This window comes from Miniopterus natalensis, chromosome 9 (assembly GCF_054644295.1).
Source record: "Miniopterus natalensis isolate mMinNat1 chromosome 9, mMinNat1.hap1, whole genome shotgun sequence".
NCBI lineage: Eukaryota > Metazoa > Chordata > Mammalia > Chiroptera > Miniopteridae > Miniopterus > Miniopterus natalensis.
Window position 1 is genome coordinate 53,380,849 of NC_142089.1, and position 21,015 is coordinate 53,401,863.

The 21,015-nt window shown below is 40.1% G+C and overlaps 2 protein-coding genes across 4 annotated transcripts; both read right to left on the bottom strand.

Moving 5' to 3' along the window:
• Window positions 1–59: 59 nt before the first annotated feature.
• Window positions 60–5,771, bottom strand: C9H1orf52 (chromosome 9 C1orf52 homolog). 3 transcript variants are annotated; one of them, XM_016220668.2, is made up of 3 exons: window positions 5,505–5,771; window positions 4,672–4,870; window positions 60–566 (listed from the first exon to the last, which is right to left on the bottom strand). In XM_016220668.2, the coding sequence occupies exons 1-3, from the start codon at window positions 5,769–5,771 to the stop codon at window positions 493–495; spliced, it is 540 nt and encodes a 179-aa protein (XP_016076154.1). In that variant the 3' UTR covers window positions 60–492. The 3 variants fall into 3 exon arrangements, 2 of the variants coding, with proteins under 2 accessions (XP_016076154.1, XP_087676684.1); XR_015715045.1 differs by lacking the exon at window positions 60–566 and adding an exon at window positions 5,083–5,209 and having other exon boundaries at window positions 4,783–4,870; window positions 5,505–5,594; XM_087820558.1 differs by lacking the exon at window positions 60–566 and having other exon boundaries at window positions 928–4,870.
• Window positions 5,772–8,208: 2,437 nt separating this feature from the next.
• Window positions 8,209–18,231, bottom strand: BCL10 (BCL10 immune signaling adaptor). Its single transcript, XM_016220670.2, has 3 exons — window positions 18,163–18,231; window positions 11,620–11,908; window positions 8,209–9,861 (listed from the first exon to the last, which is right to left on the bottom strand). The coding sequence occupies exons 1-3, from the start codon at window positions 18,217–18,219 to the stop codon at window positions 9,512–9,514; spliced, it is 696 nt and encodes a 231-aa protein (XP_016076156.1). The 5' UTR covers window positions 18,220–18,231; the 3' UTR covers window positions 8,209–9,511.
• Between the last annotated feature and the right edge of the window lie 2,784 nt (window positions 18,232–21,015).

Genomic DNA, 21,015 nt, shown 5'->3' on the forward strand with positions numbered 1-21,015 from the left:
GGCAAAGAGAGTATCTGTTGCAAACACTCAAATGTTAATGTTATGCAGTAATAGTAATATTGAGTAAGTAATTTTATTTCCATGATCTATTTACACTGTACACACACTGTTGAAAAACACCCTACAAGTTCACAGTACATTACAATATACTTACTTTAAAAATATATTCCTTTATAAAAGGTTCATAGAACAGACATGTCAACATGTGACAGAAATCTCAAAGCATGTCACCAGTTCTGTGATAGCAAGAATGCTTTCAAGTGTTGTCAACTTCAAAATCATAAGTCACCATTTGAGTTTTAAATACATACAAGTTTTAAATAAAAAGTGAATTCTACAGTGGAAAGTTCCTGCAGCAACACTTATTAGTTAATTAACATGTACTTTCATGGAGATAATATTTCATAATAATTTACAATATCAACTTATCTGCCAAAAAAACCCATTTCATCAATTAAGTTTTGCAGTCCAAAATTTGTCATTTGTTGTTTTCTACTTTTTCTTCTTTGTTGGTTCTCCTGGTTCTACTTTGCGCTTTTTAGAAGTATGCTCATCTTTTTCATCATCTTTAAACAGGAAAGGAAGAGTTCAATCAGTAATTTTTCAAAAGCATTAAAATTTCATTGACTTTATAACAGTATCATCACCCTCAACTAATGCTTCTTTCAGGCTTTCCCAATAAAAACCCAAAATTAACTTTTAGAACTATGATTTTTAAAGTGCAAGTAAAAAGAGGAAATTTTTTTTCAATTGTTATACAAAATTCACCTTTTAGCACCATACTTAAGGTAGCTTAAAATAAGCAAATCAGATTTGTTCTGAAAAAGCTATTCCCATGTATTCTACAGCATACACATTGTGTATATTTAAATATATAATCTACACTTTGTACAAGTGGAACATATTTTTTTAAAATCAATTTAAGCGGCTATCAGTTGTTCTTTCCCTTCCAATCTTCTTTCTCTCCCCTCCAAACAAATACCCTCCTTATCTTATCCCTGGGCCCCTTATATTTTGCAGTAAAAAAATAACTCAGAGGTAGATATTTCACTGAAACTGTATTTTCAATTATGTCCTATGTAGTTAGTTCTACTCCACCTACCTTCACTCTCCCATTCCTAGGAGGATAAGATTATTACACTGGTAATAGAAAAACAGACATCTTCCCTCCTTCATATTGTGAAGAATTTTGAAGAGGGAGGATGGGGAACCTTACATTAAAACTATGTCCTTTATAACTTTTCAAAGATGTTATGTCTGTAGCCACAGAAAATTTCCAATTAATATAAATGTCAAAAATGAAAAAGTGGACCTTTTATTCAACTTAAAACATCCAAGTACGTTTCAATAAAACACAGAGTAGCATGGATGAGCTGCTAACTTCCCATATCTCTGAACAAATGTGTGGCTTTGAGAGCACTATAAAGATGGAATAAATAATATGTAGAAGATGACTTATAAAATACAAATTTATTTTAAGCACATTACTGAATTCATTGTACATTTGACTTTATTTTCTCAATCATTAGATACTCATAGTTCAAGAACTATCACGTGGTGGTCTATAAACTATTTTGATGTTGAAAGGGTCTTTCATATTAAAAACTTTGGGAAGCCACTGGTATCAGATCATAAACTATAGAGGAAACATATTTAAAATCTTAAATCTTCAATTTCCTTCTGCTAATTGTACCATACTCGGAATTATCTCCTTTGTTGATATGGACAATAATTAGTATCAAGAGCAGGTGATTCATTTTCATTCATATTCAAACACAGCATGGACATGTTATTCACACATTTCATAAAGCACTATGGATTTATGTAGACAGTAAGATAAAGGACAATTCAGACCAACAAACGATCCCAGGAATTTACAAACCAAAGTTTTAATCAGTAATTTATTATGTATACACAAAAATCCTTGCTCTATAAACCAACTAATATAGATACAGCTCAAATAAACCAAGCTTTTGTTTTTTAATTGGAGTTTAGAGATTATTTTCAGTACTAATATAAAAATTAATATTATTTTCTAACTCTACTAGAAAATCTACTGTTAACATACATTAAAAAGATGATCTTAAGACACTTCTGCCTTTAATTCACTGCTTGTTACAAGTACATTTACTGAATAACAACAAAAACAGAAATTACTGAGGCTGGAAAAATAAGTTCCTATCAATGATTTGAAGAGAAGAGCAAATGCCATCTAGTGACATAACAAGGCATTGCCTTAGAAACCAGAGCAGGAAAACAACTCCAAAACCCTAAAATGTTTGTTCATCAACTTTACTACTTTGTGCCATATACTATAGATGCACTAGTAAGAAAATAATTTTTCTACTATGGAATTCATAACACCAGAGGCAAATAAGTTTAAATTCTTAATACAAACGAATTTTCTAAATTAAGAAAAGAAAGCATTAGCTAATTACTTTGAGCTAAGCTTTCATGATTAAGTAATATTAAGGGCAGAAAATGGGAAGAAAAAGTAAATACAGTGACTTGGTAATCTAAAAACTTAGATAACTTAAGAGTACGGAGTTTAATACAAGGCATTTTATGAACTAAAAAAATAGAGGTAAAAAATGCTAGGAAAATTGATTTTACAGTGACTTTGTGTATATGGTATGGGAATCTGAAATGGCAAAAAAAAAAAAATCACTTCAAGAAAGGAAGGTTTTTATTATAAAAAGAAGATAGATTTCAGGATTATCTTTTAATCTTGTGATTCAGCTTTAAACTGGTTGAGTGTTTTGGGGTCCTTTTGTTTTTTGATATTGCTAACATTCACTTGCTGATGGAGGACTGTCATACGATCAAAAGGTCAGAAATCAACTATGGCAATAGTAGTACTGTTTGCCGCATATTTGGAATTCCTTCTATCTGAACTCAATAGACAAGCTGGGAAAAAAGAATTCTTTCCACTTGTTTGTCCTGGATATATAATCCTCGCCTTTTCCATAGAGGGACAAAGGAGAGCACCTGCCTATGGCACTCTAGTCAGAATGTCAACTCTAGTGGCCTTAGTGCCATTCTTCCTATATAGTATTTCTTAAGCACTCTGGCTTGAAAAACATCAAGAAACTAACTTCCAGTTTAATAATGCATCATTTCCATGTAAAGACCTTTATTTGTGACGGTATCTATCTTAGAGCTTGCCATTTTCCAGTTTTGTGACTTTGGACAAGTCACACAAGCTCTCATTTCCACATTTCCCAGTCTGTTTTCACAAGGTGTTCTAAGGATTAGAGTATTTATGCAAAAGTGTTTTTTATTAATGACATAAAATACTATACAATAGGAATTATTTTAAAATGTCCCCTTCACTTGGCATCTTCAAAAAGATGCCATTTACTGAAAATGTGCTTTGGTGACTTCTAATACACATTGGGAAATCAGTGAAAGAAATGAAAAAGCCAAGTAGAATCAAAATTAAAGTAAGAACTACCAGTTAGTTATCCTTCCTCTTAAAACAAAAAAAACTCTCTACAAGTTTGTAAAAGAAGCTAAGTAGATTGCCCTTGTATTATAATATGGGAAGATCAGAAATGTGTTTAACAAAAATGGTACACCCTTTCATTAAAATGACAGTCCAAAATATTTAGTCCAATTCAACAACTGTCCACTGACTACTTAGAATGTACAGTACAAACTGTGATACAAACTGTGATAAATAAGGCCTGGACCCAGCCGTGTAAGGAACTTATTTTCATAAAGGAGATAGACTGTGAATAATCAATCCCATAGAAGGCGGTAAGTGCAATCAACAGCATTAGAACACACAAGGTACAGAGGAGCAGGTAATTAGAGGGAGGTGTTACCTGAGATTTTCTTCTTCGAGTTGGATTTTAAAAGATAAATGAGTTTACCAGCCAAAGAGGAAGAGAACAACATTCCAGGCTAAGGTGCAACATATATCAAAAGGCATGGAACTACAAAATAGCACGTTCTATTAAGTTTTGAATTTTAAGATCTGAAGGTGCTAGAAAGGGGGCCATGTGAAATGAGAGTGGAGGGAAAGGCAGAGCGTATCACAGAAGGCTTTGACACTATGCTGTTGGTGAAGGGTGTTAAGCAGGTGAGTTACACAGCAAAGTATAATTTTTAGAAAGTGAACATTAGCTGCAGTGTGAAGGATGAAATTGGGGGACAAAGGTGTGGCAGCAGAGATTAATGTGATTACAGTGAGGGGTGAAGTTACGATATCATGTACGAAGGCAAGACAACTAAAAGCCATCATCTTCCTGTTACCATTTTTAATTACTACATAATAATACTCAGTTAAATTCATTTTGTCACACTAACTTTGGCTCTAAAGCACAGCTGCTTTAATATAAAATAAAGCCTTCACAACTGCAATCACAAGAATCCATGAATTAACTCCTACTGTTCTAATAAGGCTTGGGGTATCAGAGATTTCACTTTAAAGCCTGAATAATTTATGATCTTTCTCTAAAACAGAGCAACTACTACTGGTGGAGATATCAGAGCTCCAAAGCGGATTATACACTATCTTTTACAAAAACACAGTAGAAAGTATTCAAAGACCATCATCATCAACTAGCTAACTGGCCTGATGTAAATTTCATTCATTAACTATCTCCATCTTCTTAAACTCTTCACAGGGAGCGAAAGGTGTAGCCACCAGGGTCTGACTCTCCTTACCTGATTCCACTGTCTCCTCCCCTTCTGGGAGAAGCCTAGCTTTCTTAACGTTCTGTGGGGCATCATCGCCATTGTCCTCATATATGTTAGACCATTTTATTGCCATATCCAGCTCTGGAGGGGGAGGTTTCTTCTCGGTAGTGTACGACTCCGGAGGTGGTACACAGTTTGACTTCCAGATTTTGAATTCCTTTGGAGGCTGTTAAGCAAACACATTAAGCACTGTGAGGAACCGAGGTTCCTATCATCGGTACGGGCACATGCACCTCCCTGCCGTTCGATTACTGTTCAGGCTGACTTTTTTTTTAAGTTTAAAGATACTTTTCTTTTTTTTTCCATCAAAATCACAATACCGTTAAGTGAAAAGCCAAAGGGTTCCCTATACGAATAAAGCTAATAACTTTTAATTACCAAAGAAGAATCCAGTCTCAGAGATACTACGCCAAGGCTGACCCCTTCAGGAGGCTGCAGCAGACACTGTCTTGGAGGCAGCACCGCAGGCACTTCGGCGTCAAAGGGAAGGGGTCTCGGGGAGAAGCTGCAGCGGGGGGGCGGGGGGAGTCACCACCGTTAGTCCTGGCCACGCAGGTCGGGGCCCCGAGAGCGGAGGTTTGGGTCTCCTCACAGGTGGGCGGGGGCTACGGGGCCGATCTGACACCCACCAGGCTGGGGGAGGGGGCCCGGGCTCCCCAGGGCTGGAGGTTGGGGGGGTGCGGCATCCCGCAGGGGGTGACTGCGTGTGGGGGAACAGACTTCCGGTCCCCAGGAGGCGGCTCAGGAGGGAGGGGGCGGAGGCCGGGACCAAGACCCAGAGCCGGGGTCGGGGACCTCACCTCCTCAGGCGCCTTGACGACGTGCCTCTCCCAGTCTATCTGTTTGTTGAGCGGATTGTAGAGAAAGGCCGGGCGAGTCACGCTCCGGAACAGCTCGTCGGGGCCCGGCAGCTTCTTGTTCCCGCAGCCGCCCGCCGCCTTCGCCGGATCCGGAGCCCTCCGCCTCGTCTCCTCCGGCTCGCTGCTGTCCTCCTCGTCCGAGGAGTCTGAGCTGCTGCTCCCGTAAGCTGCGAAATAGCTCAGGGGGTCCTTCTCCTCGGCTGCCATCGCGGCGACGCGCGACGACCCAGGGCTCCGCCGGAAGCCGGAAGCCGTCTCAGGCCCCGCCCCGCGGCTGGCCCCGCCCCAGGTCTCGCGGATCACCTCGGGGACTGCGTCCCCTGGCGGCTGTGCCGCGCTACTGCTCCCGGCTGAGGGACGGGCTGGAGAGGCGGGTCGTACTCCCAAGGAGGCGCCGCTTTAACTGAAAAGAGACAGGTTCGCGGTCAGGGGTCCCAACCAAGCTTTCAGCATTCGATAAAAATTTATTAAAAGCACAGAAGAGCTAAGAATGCTGTCATTTCACTGCCACCTTACTAGTTCTTGCCCAGAGAAAACCAGCATTTCTTCCTGATCCTGCTGCATGTCCTCTTCAAAACAGAAAAAAAATCACTGCGTGCAGTGGACTCATCGAGTCACAGAGCCCCCTTCTGGTTGACCTCATTTCAGCGCAACGGAGCACTCTGATGAAACTTCTGGATTGCATCCCACCACTCTGGGGGCGTGTAAACTCTGGTTTCTCATCGTCAGCCTCCATCCACGCCTGCTTTGCTCTGCATGGCCCTTAAACGCTGGTGTTTCTGTTGGTAACCCTGAGCCACTAAAGAGGTCCAGCTGCCCTGCTGGGGATACCATGGAGAGAAAGAGCCCTGGCCAGCTCTCAGCTGGAACATTTATGCCAGGTAAGGTACCAGACATGCGAGTGAAGTCATCTGGAATCATCCAGCCCCAGTTGAGGTTTTAGAAGTTTCCAGAATGACCCTAGGATGGACCATTAGAAAAACTATGGAACTAAACCAGCCCAATTTGCAGAATCATGAACAAATAAATGTTATTTTAAGCCACTAAATTTTGGGGCAGGCAGCATTAGGGAACTGAAAAATACATCCAAAACAGACTCTTATTTCCTAACTTCAATACTCCACCTTTCCATCTTCCCTCTCTCTTTAAATTGCACCATTATTAATTAGGGGCTCAGTACAAAAATCAGTCATTTTAAGTTTAAAATATATTCCAAATCCAAACACTTTTAACCAGTTCTACCCCTACTAGCCTCTTCTTTTGCCTGAACAATTGCAGTAGTATTTTTTTCTTTATTGCTAACTTTTCTTAACATTTAATAATCTTTAAATTGATTCAGATTCATGCATTGCATTTAGTAGTCATGTCTCCTATTCTCCTTTAACCTAGAATGATTTCTCAGTCTCTAGCTTTAATAACCTTGATATTTAGAAGATTGTAGGCCAATTATTTTGCAGAAGATTCCTCACTTTGAGTTTGTTCAATGTTTCCTACTGATTAGATTCATAGTGGTGGTGTCTTCTTTTCACTGCATTCCATTAGGAGGCATGGGATTTCAATTTGCTCTGGTACTGATAAAAATCACTAACCATAAAAGAACCAACCATTGGGCTTAAGATATAAAACTTTATCAAAATAAACCAAAACACTCAAAACAAAAAATTTTGAAAAAAACAAACTTACATTATCCTAGCTTGCCCCTAATTTGCCAGTGTTTGTGCGGCATGCAGACAAAACGGAATTACCTTTTGAAAAAGTGAGCTTACCATGAAAAGACATGGAGGAACCTTAAATGCATGTTGTTAAGAAGCCAATCTGAAAAGACTATACACTATATGATTTCAACTATATGACATTCTGGAAACGATAAAAACCATAGAGAATAAAAAGATCAGTGGTTGCCAGGATAGGAAGGGGGAGGAAAGAAGGGCTAAGTGGAACACAGAACTTTTAGGGCAGTGAAACTACTCTGTATGGTATTTCACAGCAGTACATGACATTATACATTTGTCAGAATTTACAGAACTGTACACAGAGTGAACCCTAACATACACTATTAACTTTGGTTAATAATAATGTATCAAGACTGGTTCATCACTTCTAAAAAATTATCACACTAATTAGAGATGTTAATATGGGAAACAGGAAGGGAGGGAATATATGGAAACCTGGTACTTTCTGCTCAAGTTTTCTGTAAACCTAAAACTGCCTAAAAAATAGTCTATTAAGTTTTCAAAAAAGCAATAAAAAGTGAGCTCAAAGGTGTTTTGTGTTAAGTGGTAATAGGTCACCTGTAAAAAGTAACTTTTCCACTGCCACATTAATCAACCTGGTAACCAGTTGCACTGTATCATGTCAATCATTCCAAGTTAAACATTTGTTGGCAATGGCTGTTTTTCACTGTTTAAAGGGGGGAAAAATGACTTCATAGGATTCAGAAAACCCAAAAGCCTAAATTTGTTAAAACCTTAATTTTATTGTCTATATAGTTATTCAACAGTTTAAAAGAAAACTCAGTGTAATAAACTATAAATATAGGTGCTATAGCATATCTGAGTTATGGTCTTTGATTATGAGTAAAGTCTATTTAAATTTTAAAAAGTAAATACATATCAAATTTTAATTAATAAAAAGAAGATCCTGCTTCTGCTTTCAAAATAGATTTATTTAAATGTAATGCCACTATTTTCTTAAGTTACACTGGACACGAACCATGTTTCTCCATGATACTTAGAAAATGTTTATACTACAAAAATCACCCAGTCTTTAAAATTTTTTAAAAACCAATATGCCATTCTTCATGACAGAAAAACTCATCAGTCTACCCAGAAATGCAAATTGATCTCACAACTTGAAATTTTTCTATAAAAATTGGTACATATAAAATAACTGTTTTAGATATTTATTTCCTACTGAAGAGTTTGAAACTTCCAAAACACAGTACTACAATTAAAAAACTTATTGTTAATAGCACATTTCCACCTCTGCTTTTTGCAACTAATGCAAATATATTAGATGGATATCAGGAAATAAATTATAATGAGAGTATAATTTATAAATGCGTAAATTTAGTCAAACTTTGTTATATAACAAAAGGACAAATCTAACTAATGGCCTGCTTGTTCCAAATAGTATTAAAAACAGACTGTCACATAAACAAATGGAAAAAAGCCATTTTGTTCTAGTTATTTCAACTTGTACAGTGGTGCTCATTAAGAGGATAAAAAGTACAGAAAAATTATTTTTAAATCTCATCAAATTACATGTAATAACAGATTTTTGTAAAAAATTTTTCTTTAGGAATGAAAATGCTAAAGCAAAGAATGTGAAAATCTTAAGAAAGTATTAGGAATTAGTAAGGTTAATAAATGTATTTTGGCAAATTGAGATCTTAGGTGGTTCAAACTCCATCGGATGTTCCTCTGTATCAGAAGGGGACTCTGAAAGCCAAACTGAGTAGGAAAGAGATTTTTTTTGGTTCACTGGCAGTTTTCCCCAACAGCGATTCGCTTTATTACCAATTAGAAACAGCTTCATCCTGAAAATTTACTGCCAGATGGTTGGGAAGGACTATTAGACTATGAAATTTCTAGCACAAATGCACTGAGAACATCATTCTCAGCCTAAGACTCTATTACCAAACAGAGATATGTTCCCTATTAAAACTGGCCTTCAAACATAAAAAAATGTGAAAACACTATCTCAAAAATGAAAAAAATCCCCATATAAAATCCTAAAAAGTACATGATCAACATGATTTACTTTGGCTATCTAAAATAAAAGTATGCTTCTTTTATTCCAAAAACGTCTATTTACAAAGTGAGCTTACATTGCATTTAAAAAGACATGTGTCAGGTGTTAATAAGTCATTATAGCAGTTTTATAAAAAGATTCATATCTTTCCAAATATTAGTCATTATTAAAAAAAATTAAAAGGCTGTAAACTGTCATTGCCGCAAAAGAGCACGTGATCTTAGGGGAAGAAACATCTCACTAGAGTTTCCACAAGTTCCTTCTTCTAACTGCAGCTCTGGGGGCAAAGGAGGAGCCCCAGGGTCCCCGGGTCTGGGAAGTGTAGTTGAAGAGAAGGTCGGATTTTCAGTTTTGCCTACTTCTAGAACAGGCAAATTCAGAGATGAATCAGTAGAAAAAAAGGGGGCTGTGCTGGATTCTCCTTCTGGATGGTACATAGTGGATGCTCTCCGTTTTTCAGAGAAATAACTCTCATCTGAATTGGATCTAGAGAGGTTGTTTGTGGCTCCATCTGGAAAAGGTTCACAGCTGCTACATTTTAGTCCTACAATGAAATTATTCAGATATCAATAAAAAAGTAACAAAAAAAATCGAGTCCAATTTTAAAGATTACAAAGCAGTCACCACACAAAACTTAAATAGCAATTTATAAATTCTGTCATAATCCATTCCACATTTCATTTGCTTTTCCCAACAATTATGAAGTGTATATAATTATTTACATTTTCTAGGTAAGGAAACAGTCTCAAGGAAGCTAAATGACATGCTATAAACTCACTTAATTTGTACACTTATATACTTAACCATTGAAGGACTGGAGAAAAACAAAGTAGCCCCTAAAATTTTTCATAAAATAAGAAATGGCTTTCACAACTATTATTCTTAGCACACTGGCACAAAAAAACATAATCCAATAAAAAAAATTTAAACATGGCATATGCTAAAATTCTATGAGTTAATTAATGCCAATTACCGAATCTTGAATCATAGAGTATTAGAAGTAGAGGGGATTTTAGAGGTCACCTGGGAGAGCCTCTCATTATTAGAGATGGGAAAACGGGCCCAGAACAGTTAAGTCATGCCCAGCATTCCAGGACTACTTCATGGGAAAGGGAGAACTAGACCTCAGGTCTCCTCTTAACATTAAATAATGTCCTGGTTCTCAACCTAACAATTTACTTAAATAATGGTGGTTGTTCTGGATCAAAGGATTTCATCATATCAAGAGAGTATATCCAGCAAACAATTAGCTTCAGTGTAGAAAGAATAAACAAAAACATAGTTTATCTTTCTTTTAGGCTTAGCAAACATTCAACCCATAACTAACCATAGGCACAGAACCTTCTGAGTTGACATATTTTATGTAAAACCTGGAAAGTTTATAAAGCACATTTATATGTCCTTTTCCCCCCACCAGTTTTTTAACTTCACAATACATTCAGCATTTCTGTTCCATTCTATAGAAGCTATTTTCCTAAATATGGCTCAAAAGGGGAAACTTCCAGTGTGTTCCAGCATGAACTTACAGACGGTGAGCTCCTTAAGGGCAGAGCCCTTACTCATTTCTGTATCCCTAGTGCCTAGAGCAAATGGAGTACAGCTACATCACATTCACATTTAACTCAAGTGCTCTGGAGAGAGAGACAGAGAATGAGGTGGGGGTTTGGGGAGAGAGGGGGATTTAAGTTGTATAGGCAATTCTACACAACATTACAATCAGTGAGTGTGTGTGCTCTGGGGTGAAAAAGGAGAGGTGAATCTGCTATTCCTTAATCAGTCTCAGTTCTTATGCCTCTCATTTTGCCAGACTAAGTGTGATTCTAATGTTTAAAGTTATGTATAATTTATACAACATGGTTCTTATAAACATAGCCAACTACTTCATCTTGTGTCAACTGGTAGGAGAAAAACTATGAGTTGCACTTATTAAAATACTTTGCCTATATACTATTCTTTATGTGTTATGTGCATTTTCAGGGGTTACTTTTGAAAAGATTAATCTCATATTCTGCTGACTTTAGAAACAAATCCCTGTGTAGATTGCAACTTTATTATAGCTAAATTTTCTATAAATAATATTGTTAAATGAATATAAATACAGAACACTAATTGATTTCCCACTTTTCCAATGTAAGGACATCCTACTACAAGGTTGAAAAATGCAAGTGAATGTAATTCTAGAGCTTAAACTTTTCAATTAAAGCAAAAAAATCATTTCTGGGTTTTTTTGGTTTTGTCTTGCATTTTACTTTTAAAAGCATTGTTACATTTTCATGAACTCTTGGATACATGAAATATTTACCTTTCAGATGTTCTAGTTTTATATTTCGAAGTTTCAGCACTTCATCTGTAATCTTCTGTATCAGGAAGTTCTGTGTTTTTTCTCGCCGAATAGATTCAACAAGGGTATCTAGTCCTTTAGGGTTTTCTTGTAAGTAGTCTAACAATTTTCCAGCCCTTTTTCTACTTGATGTTCGGCAAGAAATTTCTTCAGTGTCTTCTCTGCTGAGTATTTTTTTTGCACGCAGATGATCAAAATGTCTCTCAGCTATGATTTTTTCACACAGGTACACACGCAAATTTTCTAAAGCCTGAAAGACATAAAATGCTATTATTTTCTTTTTAACACTTAAGGAAATCACTTAGGAATCTTAACTGGTGGGCGAAAACATCTTGAAGTCAGGAGGCTCAGGCTTACTAAAATACATGCTATTAAGATGAAGGTCAAGTAGACAAAAGTAGATCCTAGATTAGACATTCCTTACAGCTTCTGTCCTGCTCTGATCTCATTTTCACACCTATAAACCAAGACGGGAGTATTGTGAGGAGGGGCTGTTCTAATCTAGACAACCTGGGTCCATGGAAATAGAGGTCTGCTGAAGGCCACCTTAGGGGGCTAAAGATGAGAGCAGAGGCTGCCATACATTTTAGTTACTATTTATCAAGGGATCCAGGATTAGTCAGGACCAGAGAGGATAACTTAGTGAGAAGTCTCATAGCTTATAACTTTCTCATGTTTGTTAATTTTCCATCTTCATAGAGTAAAACCATTTTAAAAAACTCCATTAAACTAAAAGGGTCCATGTGTCTGTCTTTGGAGTCAGTTTGAAAGACTATAACAGTGAGTCAGTTGGTAGAAGGGAGGTAGAAAGATGTGGGGGGTAAAGAAACCTAAAGGAATAGTGAATGTTGAAATTAAAGAAAGAAAAGGAAATCACAGAAAACAGGACTAGATTTGAGAAGTAGCTAAAGGGGCTTAATTATCAGAAAAATGGCATGCATTAATAAGTAGCATTAATAGTTCGAAGCCAATGACTGTATTCTAGCTCTCCCATTTACTATGTATGTGATCATGGGTAAGTAACTCCTCTGTGCCTCAGTTTCCTCATCTAAGTGTTATGAGGAATAAAGTACATGTAAAGTTCTTAGAAAAGTGCCTGGTACACAGTAAGTGATCAATAAATGTTACTGATGGTGACAATGATAACTAATGATTTACATTTGTAATGATGAGAAAAGGCAATGGAAAATTTTAGAAATACCATATACCCTTTAGTATATGGTGACAGAAAAGTAGGCTAGGTGAAGGGTTCCTACATTTCTCAGTCCACTGAACCCCCACATTCATTTACTTATTCACGCAACAAACATTTCGTATATCTAAATAGTTAATATACCAAATGCTGAGTATGCAAAGATCAATTAAGACTTGTATCCTGCATGCAAAGGGCACATGGTCTAGTTGGAGAATACATACCACATGCAAGCCAATAATTATAAGATAATGTGATATGACCCAGAAATGAAAAGACTATTATTCAAGTACTGGGGAAGCACAGAGTAAGCAATCAATTCTACCTACAAGACTGGGGAAATTTACAGAGGCTACACTTTTGCTAGAGGGATGAAGGTGCACAGTGGGGAAATACTGAGAAGTCTGGGGAGCTGGAACATAGGCTGCATGTGACAGGGTGGTGAGGAAGGTAGTTAGGAAGGAAAACTGGGGTTGAATCATGGAAGAATTTTTATAACATGTTGAGGATCACCCATTTCCCTGTAGTCAAGAGTCATCCAGGGTGTATAAATAAGAAGCAATAAGAAAACTTTTGCAGAGAACTGGGAGGAGCAAAAACTAGGGTCAGAGGAAACCACTTAGAAGATTGCTGCAATATCTTACATAAGATATGTTCAGTGCATAAATTTAAGCTGCGAGGATAGAGACAGACTAGATTTAAAAGATGAACTCCTGCCCTGGCCAGGTAGCTCAGTTGGTTGGAATGTTGTCCTGATACCCCAAGGTTGAGGGTTCGATCCCTAGTCAGGGCACATACAAGAATCAACCAATGAATGCATAAATATGTAGAAAAACAAGAAAAATCGATGTCCCTCCCTCTCAAATCAATAAATTAAAAAAAATAAAAATGAAAGATGAACTCCTTGAAAAACCTCATCTGTTGTCATTTCTACCAACAATATGCTGATGATTCCCAAATTTGTGTATGTGATCAAGACTTTCTCCACCTAGACATCCCAAAGGTACTTCAAATTCAACATGTCCAAAAACAAATTTATCTTCCCCTATTCTTTTCCTCTGATGTTCTCAACTATTCCAGGAGTACCACCACCCATCCAATCATGCTATAAACCTACAACTGATCCTTGACTTTTTTCCCCTCTCTTTCACTCACTTGCCACATCTGATCACCCTCTTACCAACACCTGCTACTCTACCCCTTACATTTTATCTAATCTGCCCCTTTGCTTCATCTCAATTATTAGCATTACTCTAGTTCAGGTCCTTATATGTTGCATGGACTATTAACAATGGATACCTAGCCATACTTCCTACTTCTCTCCTCCCCTCAAATTTCTCCTTCACACATCAAATCTTCCAATTTTTTCAAGACAAAATGGAAATCTGGAGTGTTATATGAAGTCTAATATTGAAATGTTACCAGTTTTTCCCCCTACATTTAAAAAAATGTTTCTATTGATTTCAGAGGGAGGAGAGAAACATCAATGATGAGAGAGAATCATTGATCGGCTGCCTCCTGCTCGCCCCGTACTGGGGATTAAGCCTGCAACCCGGGCATGTGCCTTCCCTGACCAGCAATCGAACCTTGATGGCCTGGATCATAGGTTGATACTCAACCTCTGAGCCACGCTGGCTGGGTTACCAGTTAATTTTTTAAAAATTTAAAACACTGTGCTCCATTTTTGACTTAAAAGGATAAATTTCCTCAACAACAGCAGGAGAGTAGAGAAGCCAAGAGCATGGCTCTGATCTCAGACCAACCTCAGTTCAAATCTTGAGAGCTGAGGCAAGTTCCTTAACCTCACCTAAACTTCCTTATTGATAAAATAATAATACTAACTTTGGAGGACTTCTGGGACGAAATGGGGCAGTGCATATAAAGGCTTGACACAGTCTGTGACACACAGTGAGTGCTCAATAAATAATAGTTACTTGATAACGGCAGACAGGATACTTCATAGTATGGATGCTACCTACCTCTACAGTTTAATCTATCACCACCTCTATCAGTCCTGGCGCTTTATGTAAAACTGGTGTTTATCGCTCCACATTTCTTTACATTGTCACCTTTGTCTTGTTTTCTCTTCTCTATACCCCAAGTTGCTATTCATCCTTTAAGATCCAGGACAATGGTCATCTTCAGGAAGCTTTACCTAAGCTCCCCAGAATAAGTCAGGTACTCCTCTCCTCTGTCCTTGTAGTACCCTGTGTATACATTTCACTTTTCTATATATCAGGGCTCCACTTTTCATCTCCCAATTCATTCCCAGACAATTCCATTCTGCCCTATCACTCTTCTCAAAATCACCAATGACCTCCTTAATGCTAAATCTGATACTTTCCAGTCATCTTTACTTCTCAGCAGCATGCACACAGTTGACCACTACTTCCTTAAAATACCCTTTTCTTTTCTTATATGCATACCATACTCTCCTGGCTTCCTTCTCATCTCTGTGGCTCTAACTTCTCACTTTTCAAAATTTGTCCATGATCTCCCTCTTCCCTTCTAGCTCTCAACTTCCTAGATGAATGCATTCAATCTCTTATATTTCCAGCTCAGATCTCTCTTCTGATCTTCAGACTTGTTGGTCAAGTTGCTGACTTGACATTTCCACTTACTAATCTGATTCCACTCTCTTCCTTAACTCAGTTCATCACGAAGGCTGCTCATTCCTATTTCATAAATGCATTTGGAATTCTCCTGCTCCATCCATTTCCACTTCCTTTAACCTGATCCAAATTGCCATCATCTCTCAACTACAATAAATTCTGAGTTTCTTCACTGGCTTTCCTCTTTCCACTTTTGCTCTCCTCAGTCCATACAATAGGCAGAGGGATCTCTTAAAAATACATTAGTTCTTCAACAGGTCCCTACAACACCTGGTAAAAAAATCCAAACACTTTACTACTATCTATAAGACCCTTCATAATATGGCTCTAGCCCACCTTCCTAACTTCACCTCAGGGCACCTTCTGCCTTTTTCCAATTTCCCCAAGTCACAAGGTCTTGCCTTTGCAAATTCTATTCTGCCTAGAATGCTCTCTCCCCACAGTTCTGTCATACCCTTCAGGGACCACTTTAAATGTAACCTTTCCTGATCATACTATCTCAAGTAGATGCCCCCTGTTATTGTCTCAACATTTGTCTGCCTCCTTAATAGTACTTAACATAATTTGTAATTATACATTTATTTGTTTTCAACCCTAATGATCTACATGTTTAAAGCAGGCAAGAACCAGGTATGTTTCGTTTGACTCTACATACCCTGAACTTAGAGTGTGCTAAGTAGCTTTTTGGATGAATGTGTTTTGCAATATAATTATCACTTTATATCTATCTTCCTCCTCCTAAGAAATCAAGCTCTTTTCAAACTAGGATTGTGTCTTAGTTTTAAATGTTTGAACTGTTAGATTCAACTACAGTATCAGTTTCACAGTGGCATGTAATCCACATTAATAAAACTGAACTAAATTCAACCAAAAAGATGACGTGAACAACTAGATGGGGCGGAGGGGAAGGAGGAGTACAGTGAAGAAGTGGGAGTTTCTGGAGGATGGGTTCCAGAGAGCACAGTAGGAACAGCAAGCAACTTAGGGGAGGGATGATAAAAAGCTCAATTTTATACAAGGGAAGGAATCTGCAGAATATAAGTGGATTTCTAGCAGATATTTGGAAATAAGTGCCTACAGTTGAGAAAGAAGGAAGTCCAATATGTGAATGATAATTTTAAAACCTTCTAAGGTCATAAACCATTTTGAAAATATGATAAAAATTTTGAAAAAAAAAAATATGTGCACATACATTTTTTTTCACAGACCTCTTGAAACCCGTCCATGATTCCTCAAAGTTATGAATTCCTGACATGACTGTAAAATGAAATCAAGGAGACGGATAGTATCAATAAACTCACAGAAAAAAATAAGGTCTGAAAGCCACTCTTCACATGTGTGTCTGTGCACAGGTCTCATATCCTTCTACCTGTAATGTCTCACTGCCTGTTTTATTAGCTGTAAAATGGGAATGACAATTACCTCCCTTAGAGGTTGTTGTAAAGATTCAGTGGGAACACTGTAAATTGTGTGACATAGCACCTGGAACACAGCAAGCCCAGGTCTTGCAGTTCATGGTTTTACTGGCACACACCTTGAATAAGACAACATTCATTTATTATATGTATGTTAACTATCAATGCCCCAGTATTATCTCAACTAGAATGTAAAGCAGGGGCCTGTTACTTTCTGTATCTGTCCAGGCCAAAGGACAGTACTTCCATATATTAAGTGTTTTGTAAATATCTCCTGAATGAGGAAACTAAGGCGCAAGTCCCAGTTATGTCCAGTTTCCTTTGTTAATGAATCCAACTCTAATCACAAGCACAATGTAGTAAGCTTTACAGGGGAGAGAAAAGGAGGGGGGATTTAAAGTAGATGAACATTTAAAAAGCTGTTGTCCTGTCCAGTTCACAAAGATGATTTTGTAGGTTTTGTGTTGTTAAGCCAGAGCACACTTCATGTTGAGTTTCTGTTTTTTAAAATTTGAATTGATATACACTATTTTAGTGGCAGGCACTCAGAGGTCTCAAACAGCAAAACCACCAAAGGCATAGGAAAAAGAAAAACAAGTCGTATCTCAACAAAGCCATTGTGTACCAATAAATATTAAGATTTTCTGCAGCATCCAAGCAGAACAGACTTTACTACTGAATATTTTCCACGTCTGCTCGTAAATTAATTCTAGGCTACAGGTATTCATCCCCCCTCCCCTCAATTTAAATATGTGGGCGTTTGCTTACTAGGGGAATTCCAGATTGTGCTTTCAGCTGTTGAGCTTCCCCCAACCCCGTTTGTAAAAGAGTTTAACATATTTGCTCCACTGCTTGGGATCCTTCAACGGGTCCAGCCTGTGCTCCAGGTTGAGCCAGCAGCCTGGAGTCTCTGACTCAAGGATGAACGAGAGCCGTCGATCCGCAACGACGCGGCTCCAAGGCGCAGAGGGGCTGAATCACCAGGGGATAGGCGAGGGGTGGGCAAGAAGCAGACTGAGCAGAAGCGCTCCCCTGAAGAAGGTTCCGGACACCCAAGCCCTGCTTTCAGCGATTTAAAACGTGGATTAACAGGTCGCCGGGGATCACTTCCACTAAGTCCCCTCGGACGCCCGGCTCGCGGGGCCCCGTCCGCTCCTCCCACCCGCAGGCTCCTCCTCCGACCCCCACCCGGACTCCGGGTTTCCGCTTTCCTCGCCCTCGGGGCTGCAACCCGTCCCCGTCCGCCCCCAGCCCCCGGGCGTCTGGGCAAGATGGTGCTACTCACGTCCTTCTTCACTTCAGTCAGGTCCTCCTCGGTGAGGGACGGCGCGGTGGACTCCATGGCGGCGGCGGGGCAGGGCGCTTCTTCCGGGTCCGGGAGCTCAGGCTGCGCCGCCCCACCTACACTGGGGGCTTCGGCGTCGGGAGGAGGGGCGAGAAGCGGAGGCGGAGCGGGTCGCGGGGAAGAGCGCAGCCCCTTCGAAAACAAAAGGGCTTGGGGGTCAAACCGTGGCGTTTCCCGCCCTGCCTCTGGGGCGACAGCGACAGACCTGTGTGTCCCGACGCGGTCGCAACCCCGCTCCTTCCCTCTCCTTGAGGCTCCGGCGCAGGTGCCTTCCCTCGCTGAGGCGGGGCCACAGGCGGAGCCCGCCCCTTCTCTGCGGCAGCCAATCAGGGCCAGCCCCGGGCCAATCCTGTCCCCGCCCCCCGGGCCCGGGCCTTTCAGGAGTGGCTCCGCCCACAGTCCCAGGCCCCTGGCTCCGCGGCCGCGGGCAGGCCTCCCGGAAAGGAATCGTTTCCGTGGGTGGGACCCGCGGCCGCTCCGCCGGCGGGCGCTCGCCGCCCTCGCAGGCTGCTCGCGGGTGGAGTCTGGGCCGGGCTGAGCCGTGCCTTTGCGATCCTCCACTTTTCCCAGACCCTGCCCTACAACTTCCGGTTGCTGTTTGCCCACTCAAGTTTTTCAAGTATTAGGTCACACGCAGACACGCGCGGCCTCACTACGATACTAAAGACATTTTTGAGAGAGAAAGACCACCTACCGCCCCAGCCCTTGAACACGCAATTGAACGTCTGCGTACTTTTTGGTTACTGTTTATTATCAACGTCGTTCCTTTTTCATCTGTGTGATAAAATTGTGGCTACCTCAGTAGGGCCGCTGTAAGAAGTATGATGTGAAGCTTAGAGGTACTGGACACACAAGGTGCACTCTATGATTTATTACCTTGTATTTCTCAAACAGCTGTTACTGATCTGTCCGGGCACCTTATCCTGCACGGGTTCCCCGGTTTCCCGGGAGAGCTGCAGCGCCTCCCCGCGCGGTGTCCCAACAGGGGTACGCAAAGCGACCGGGCCGCGGGCGGGAGGCTCCGGGCAGAGCCCGCCGGCCATCGCCTGGACCGTGCGCTGAATGAACTAGCAGCTCCTGGAAGCTCCAAGGGTAGGTGAAAATGACAAGACAACGAAAGACAAACGGGGCAACCCTAATATTTAAGGGTAGGGAAAGCAAAAGAACCAGAAAAGAAAAATGTTGCTAAAGCCACACCAATGTAGTTTTTTTTTGTTTTTTTTCCCCACACCAATGTAGTTTTGATCACCACGCGGGGATTCTGCTTTTAACATTAACATTATATCCCATGTCTTTTTCCATACTGATACGCAGTGTTTTTTCTGATTGCCTAATCTTCCATCGTCGTGGTATTACCCAATTTACTTAACGATTTGTTCTTTCATTTCGCAACTATTTATTGAATGTCAGCGAAGTGCCGGATGCTGTTCTAGGTACGTGAGGAAACAGCTGCGAGCAAAATAGATTTACTTCTGTTTCCTTCTGGAGTTTAAGTTCTAGTGTATGTGTGTTTGGGGCGGGGCACATAGACGTTTGGAAAATGTTATGTAAGTTATTTATTATGTTAGAAGATGACAGACACTAAGAGAAAGTATAAAACAGGGAAGCAGGACGAGGCTTCACGGAGTGGCAACCTTTAAAATACAGTGGTTAATGAAGACCTTTCCGAAAAGGGGAGATTTGAGTTAGCACTTGAAAGAAGCGAAGAAGGAGCCATGTGGACATGTGGAGAAGGAACATAGGAGCAGGGAGAACAGCCAACGAAAAGGATCCAGTGGGACTGGGAAGGACATGAGGTCCGTGTGTGCCACCGTGAAGTTTGCCCCGACTCTGTTCTGAGTCATGTGGATTCACTCTGAGTCAGATGGGAAGCCACTGGAGGGCTCTGAGCCCAGGAGTGACATAATCCGATTTATGATTTGAAAAGGAGCACTTTCACTGCTGCCTTGAAGGGAAGGAGGGTGGTATAGGGCAGACCAGGTAGGGAACTGTTTTCCATAATTCAGCCCCCAGGACGCGGTGGCTCAGAACAGGGTTGGTAGCAACGAGGATGGTGAGAAGTGGGGAAATGGGGAAGTGATTTCATTTCCTTTTAAGAAGATCACTGTGGCTGCTGAGTATAGAGGAGTAGACTGTAGGTGTCAGGGAGGAAATAGCCGAGCTGGAGGCTACGGCTGTGAGCCAGGCAGAGGGGAGGGGGGTGTGACTGGGGTGGGAGCAGTGCTGAGCACTCCTCCGTGGCTCCCTTGTTATTCCCAATTTTTCATTGTTGTAAGACATTTGTCCCCCCATTTTTCACCTACATATCCCCCATCCTTTTTTGGTTTTGAATTATCATTTTCTTTGCATAAACTCCCAGGAACAGGGGTATAGACTCCCAAGGAAATGATTACTTTTTGTCTTTTCATATATATTCTCATAGGTTCCCTCCAGAGAATTGACCCATCCATGTGTGGAAATAACATTTCTGATTCCTGAGCCTTCTTTCTCGACACTTACTATACATCTGACTTTCCGGGTCGCTGACCACCATTTCATTTCTGACACCTCCAACCCTCTTCTGTCTTCGATAGTCATTCCCTTATTATTTATTCAACTAAAAAGTTATGTCTGCTGTGTGTCAAAATGGGGGTCATAGAATGAGGTGCAGATGAATCCTTAGGAATTTTTAACAGCTAAAAGTTTAATAGTTTGTTTTTGAGGCCATGTCTCAATTTTCCCAAGTCAAATTGTGTCAAAGCAGCCATACCTGAATGCCATGTGCCTATCACAGAGCTAGGTCAAGGCCGGCAT

Coding starts and splice junctions, on each gene's coding strand:
- C9H1orf52 (XM_087820558.1), bottom strand. CDS start 5,771: ATGGCAGCCGAGGAGAAGGACCCCCTGAGCTATTTCGCAGCTTACGGG. Junction 4,871..5,504: donor TCGTCAAGGCGCCTGAGGAG/GTGAGGTCCCCG, acceptor TTTGCTTAACAG/CCTCCAAAGGAATTCAAAAT.
- BCL10 (XM_016220670.2), bottom strand. CDS start 18,219: ATGGAGTCCACCGCGCCGTCCCTCACCGAGGAGGACCTGACTGAAGTG. Junction 11,909..18,162: donor TGACTGAAGTGAAGAAGGAC/GTGAGTAGCACC, acceptor TATGTCTTTCAG/GCTTTAGAAAATTTGCGTGT. Junction 9,862..11,619: donor AAAACTAGAACATCTGAAAG/GTAAATATTTCA, acceptor ATTTCATTGTAG/GACTAAAATGTAGCAGCTGT.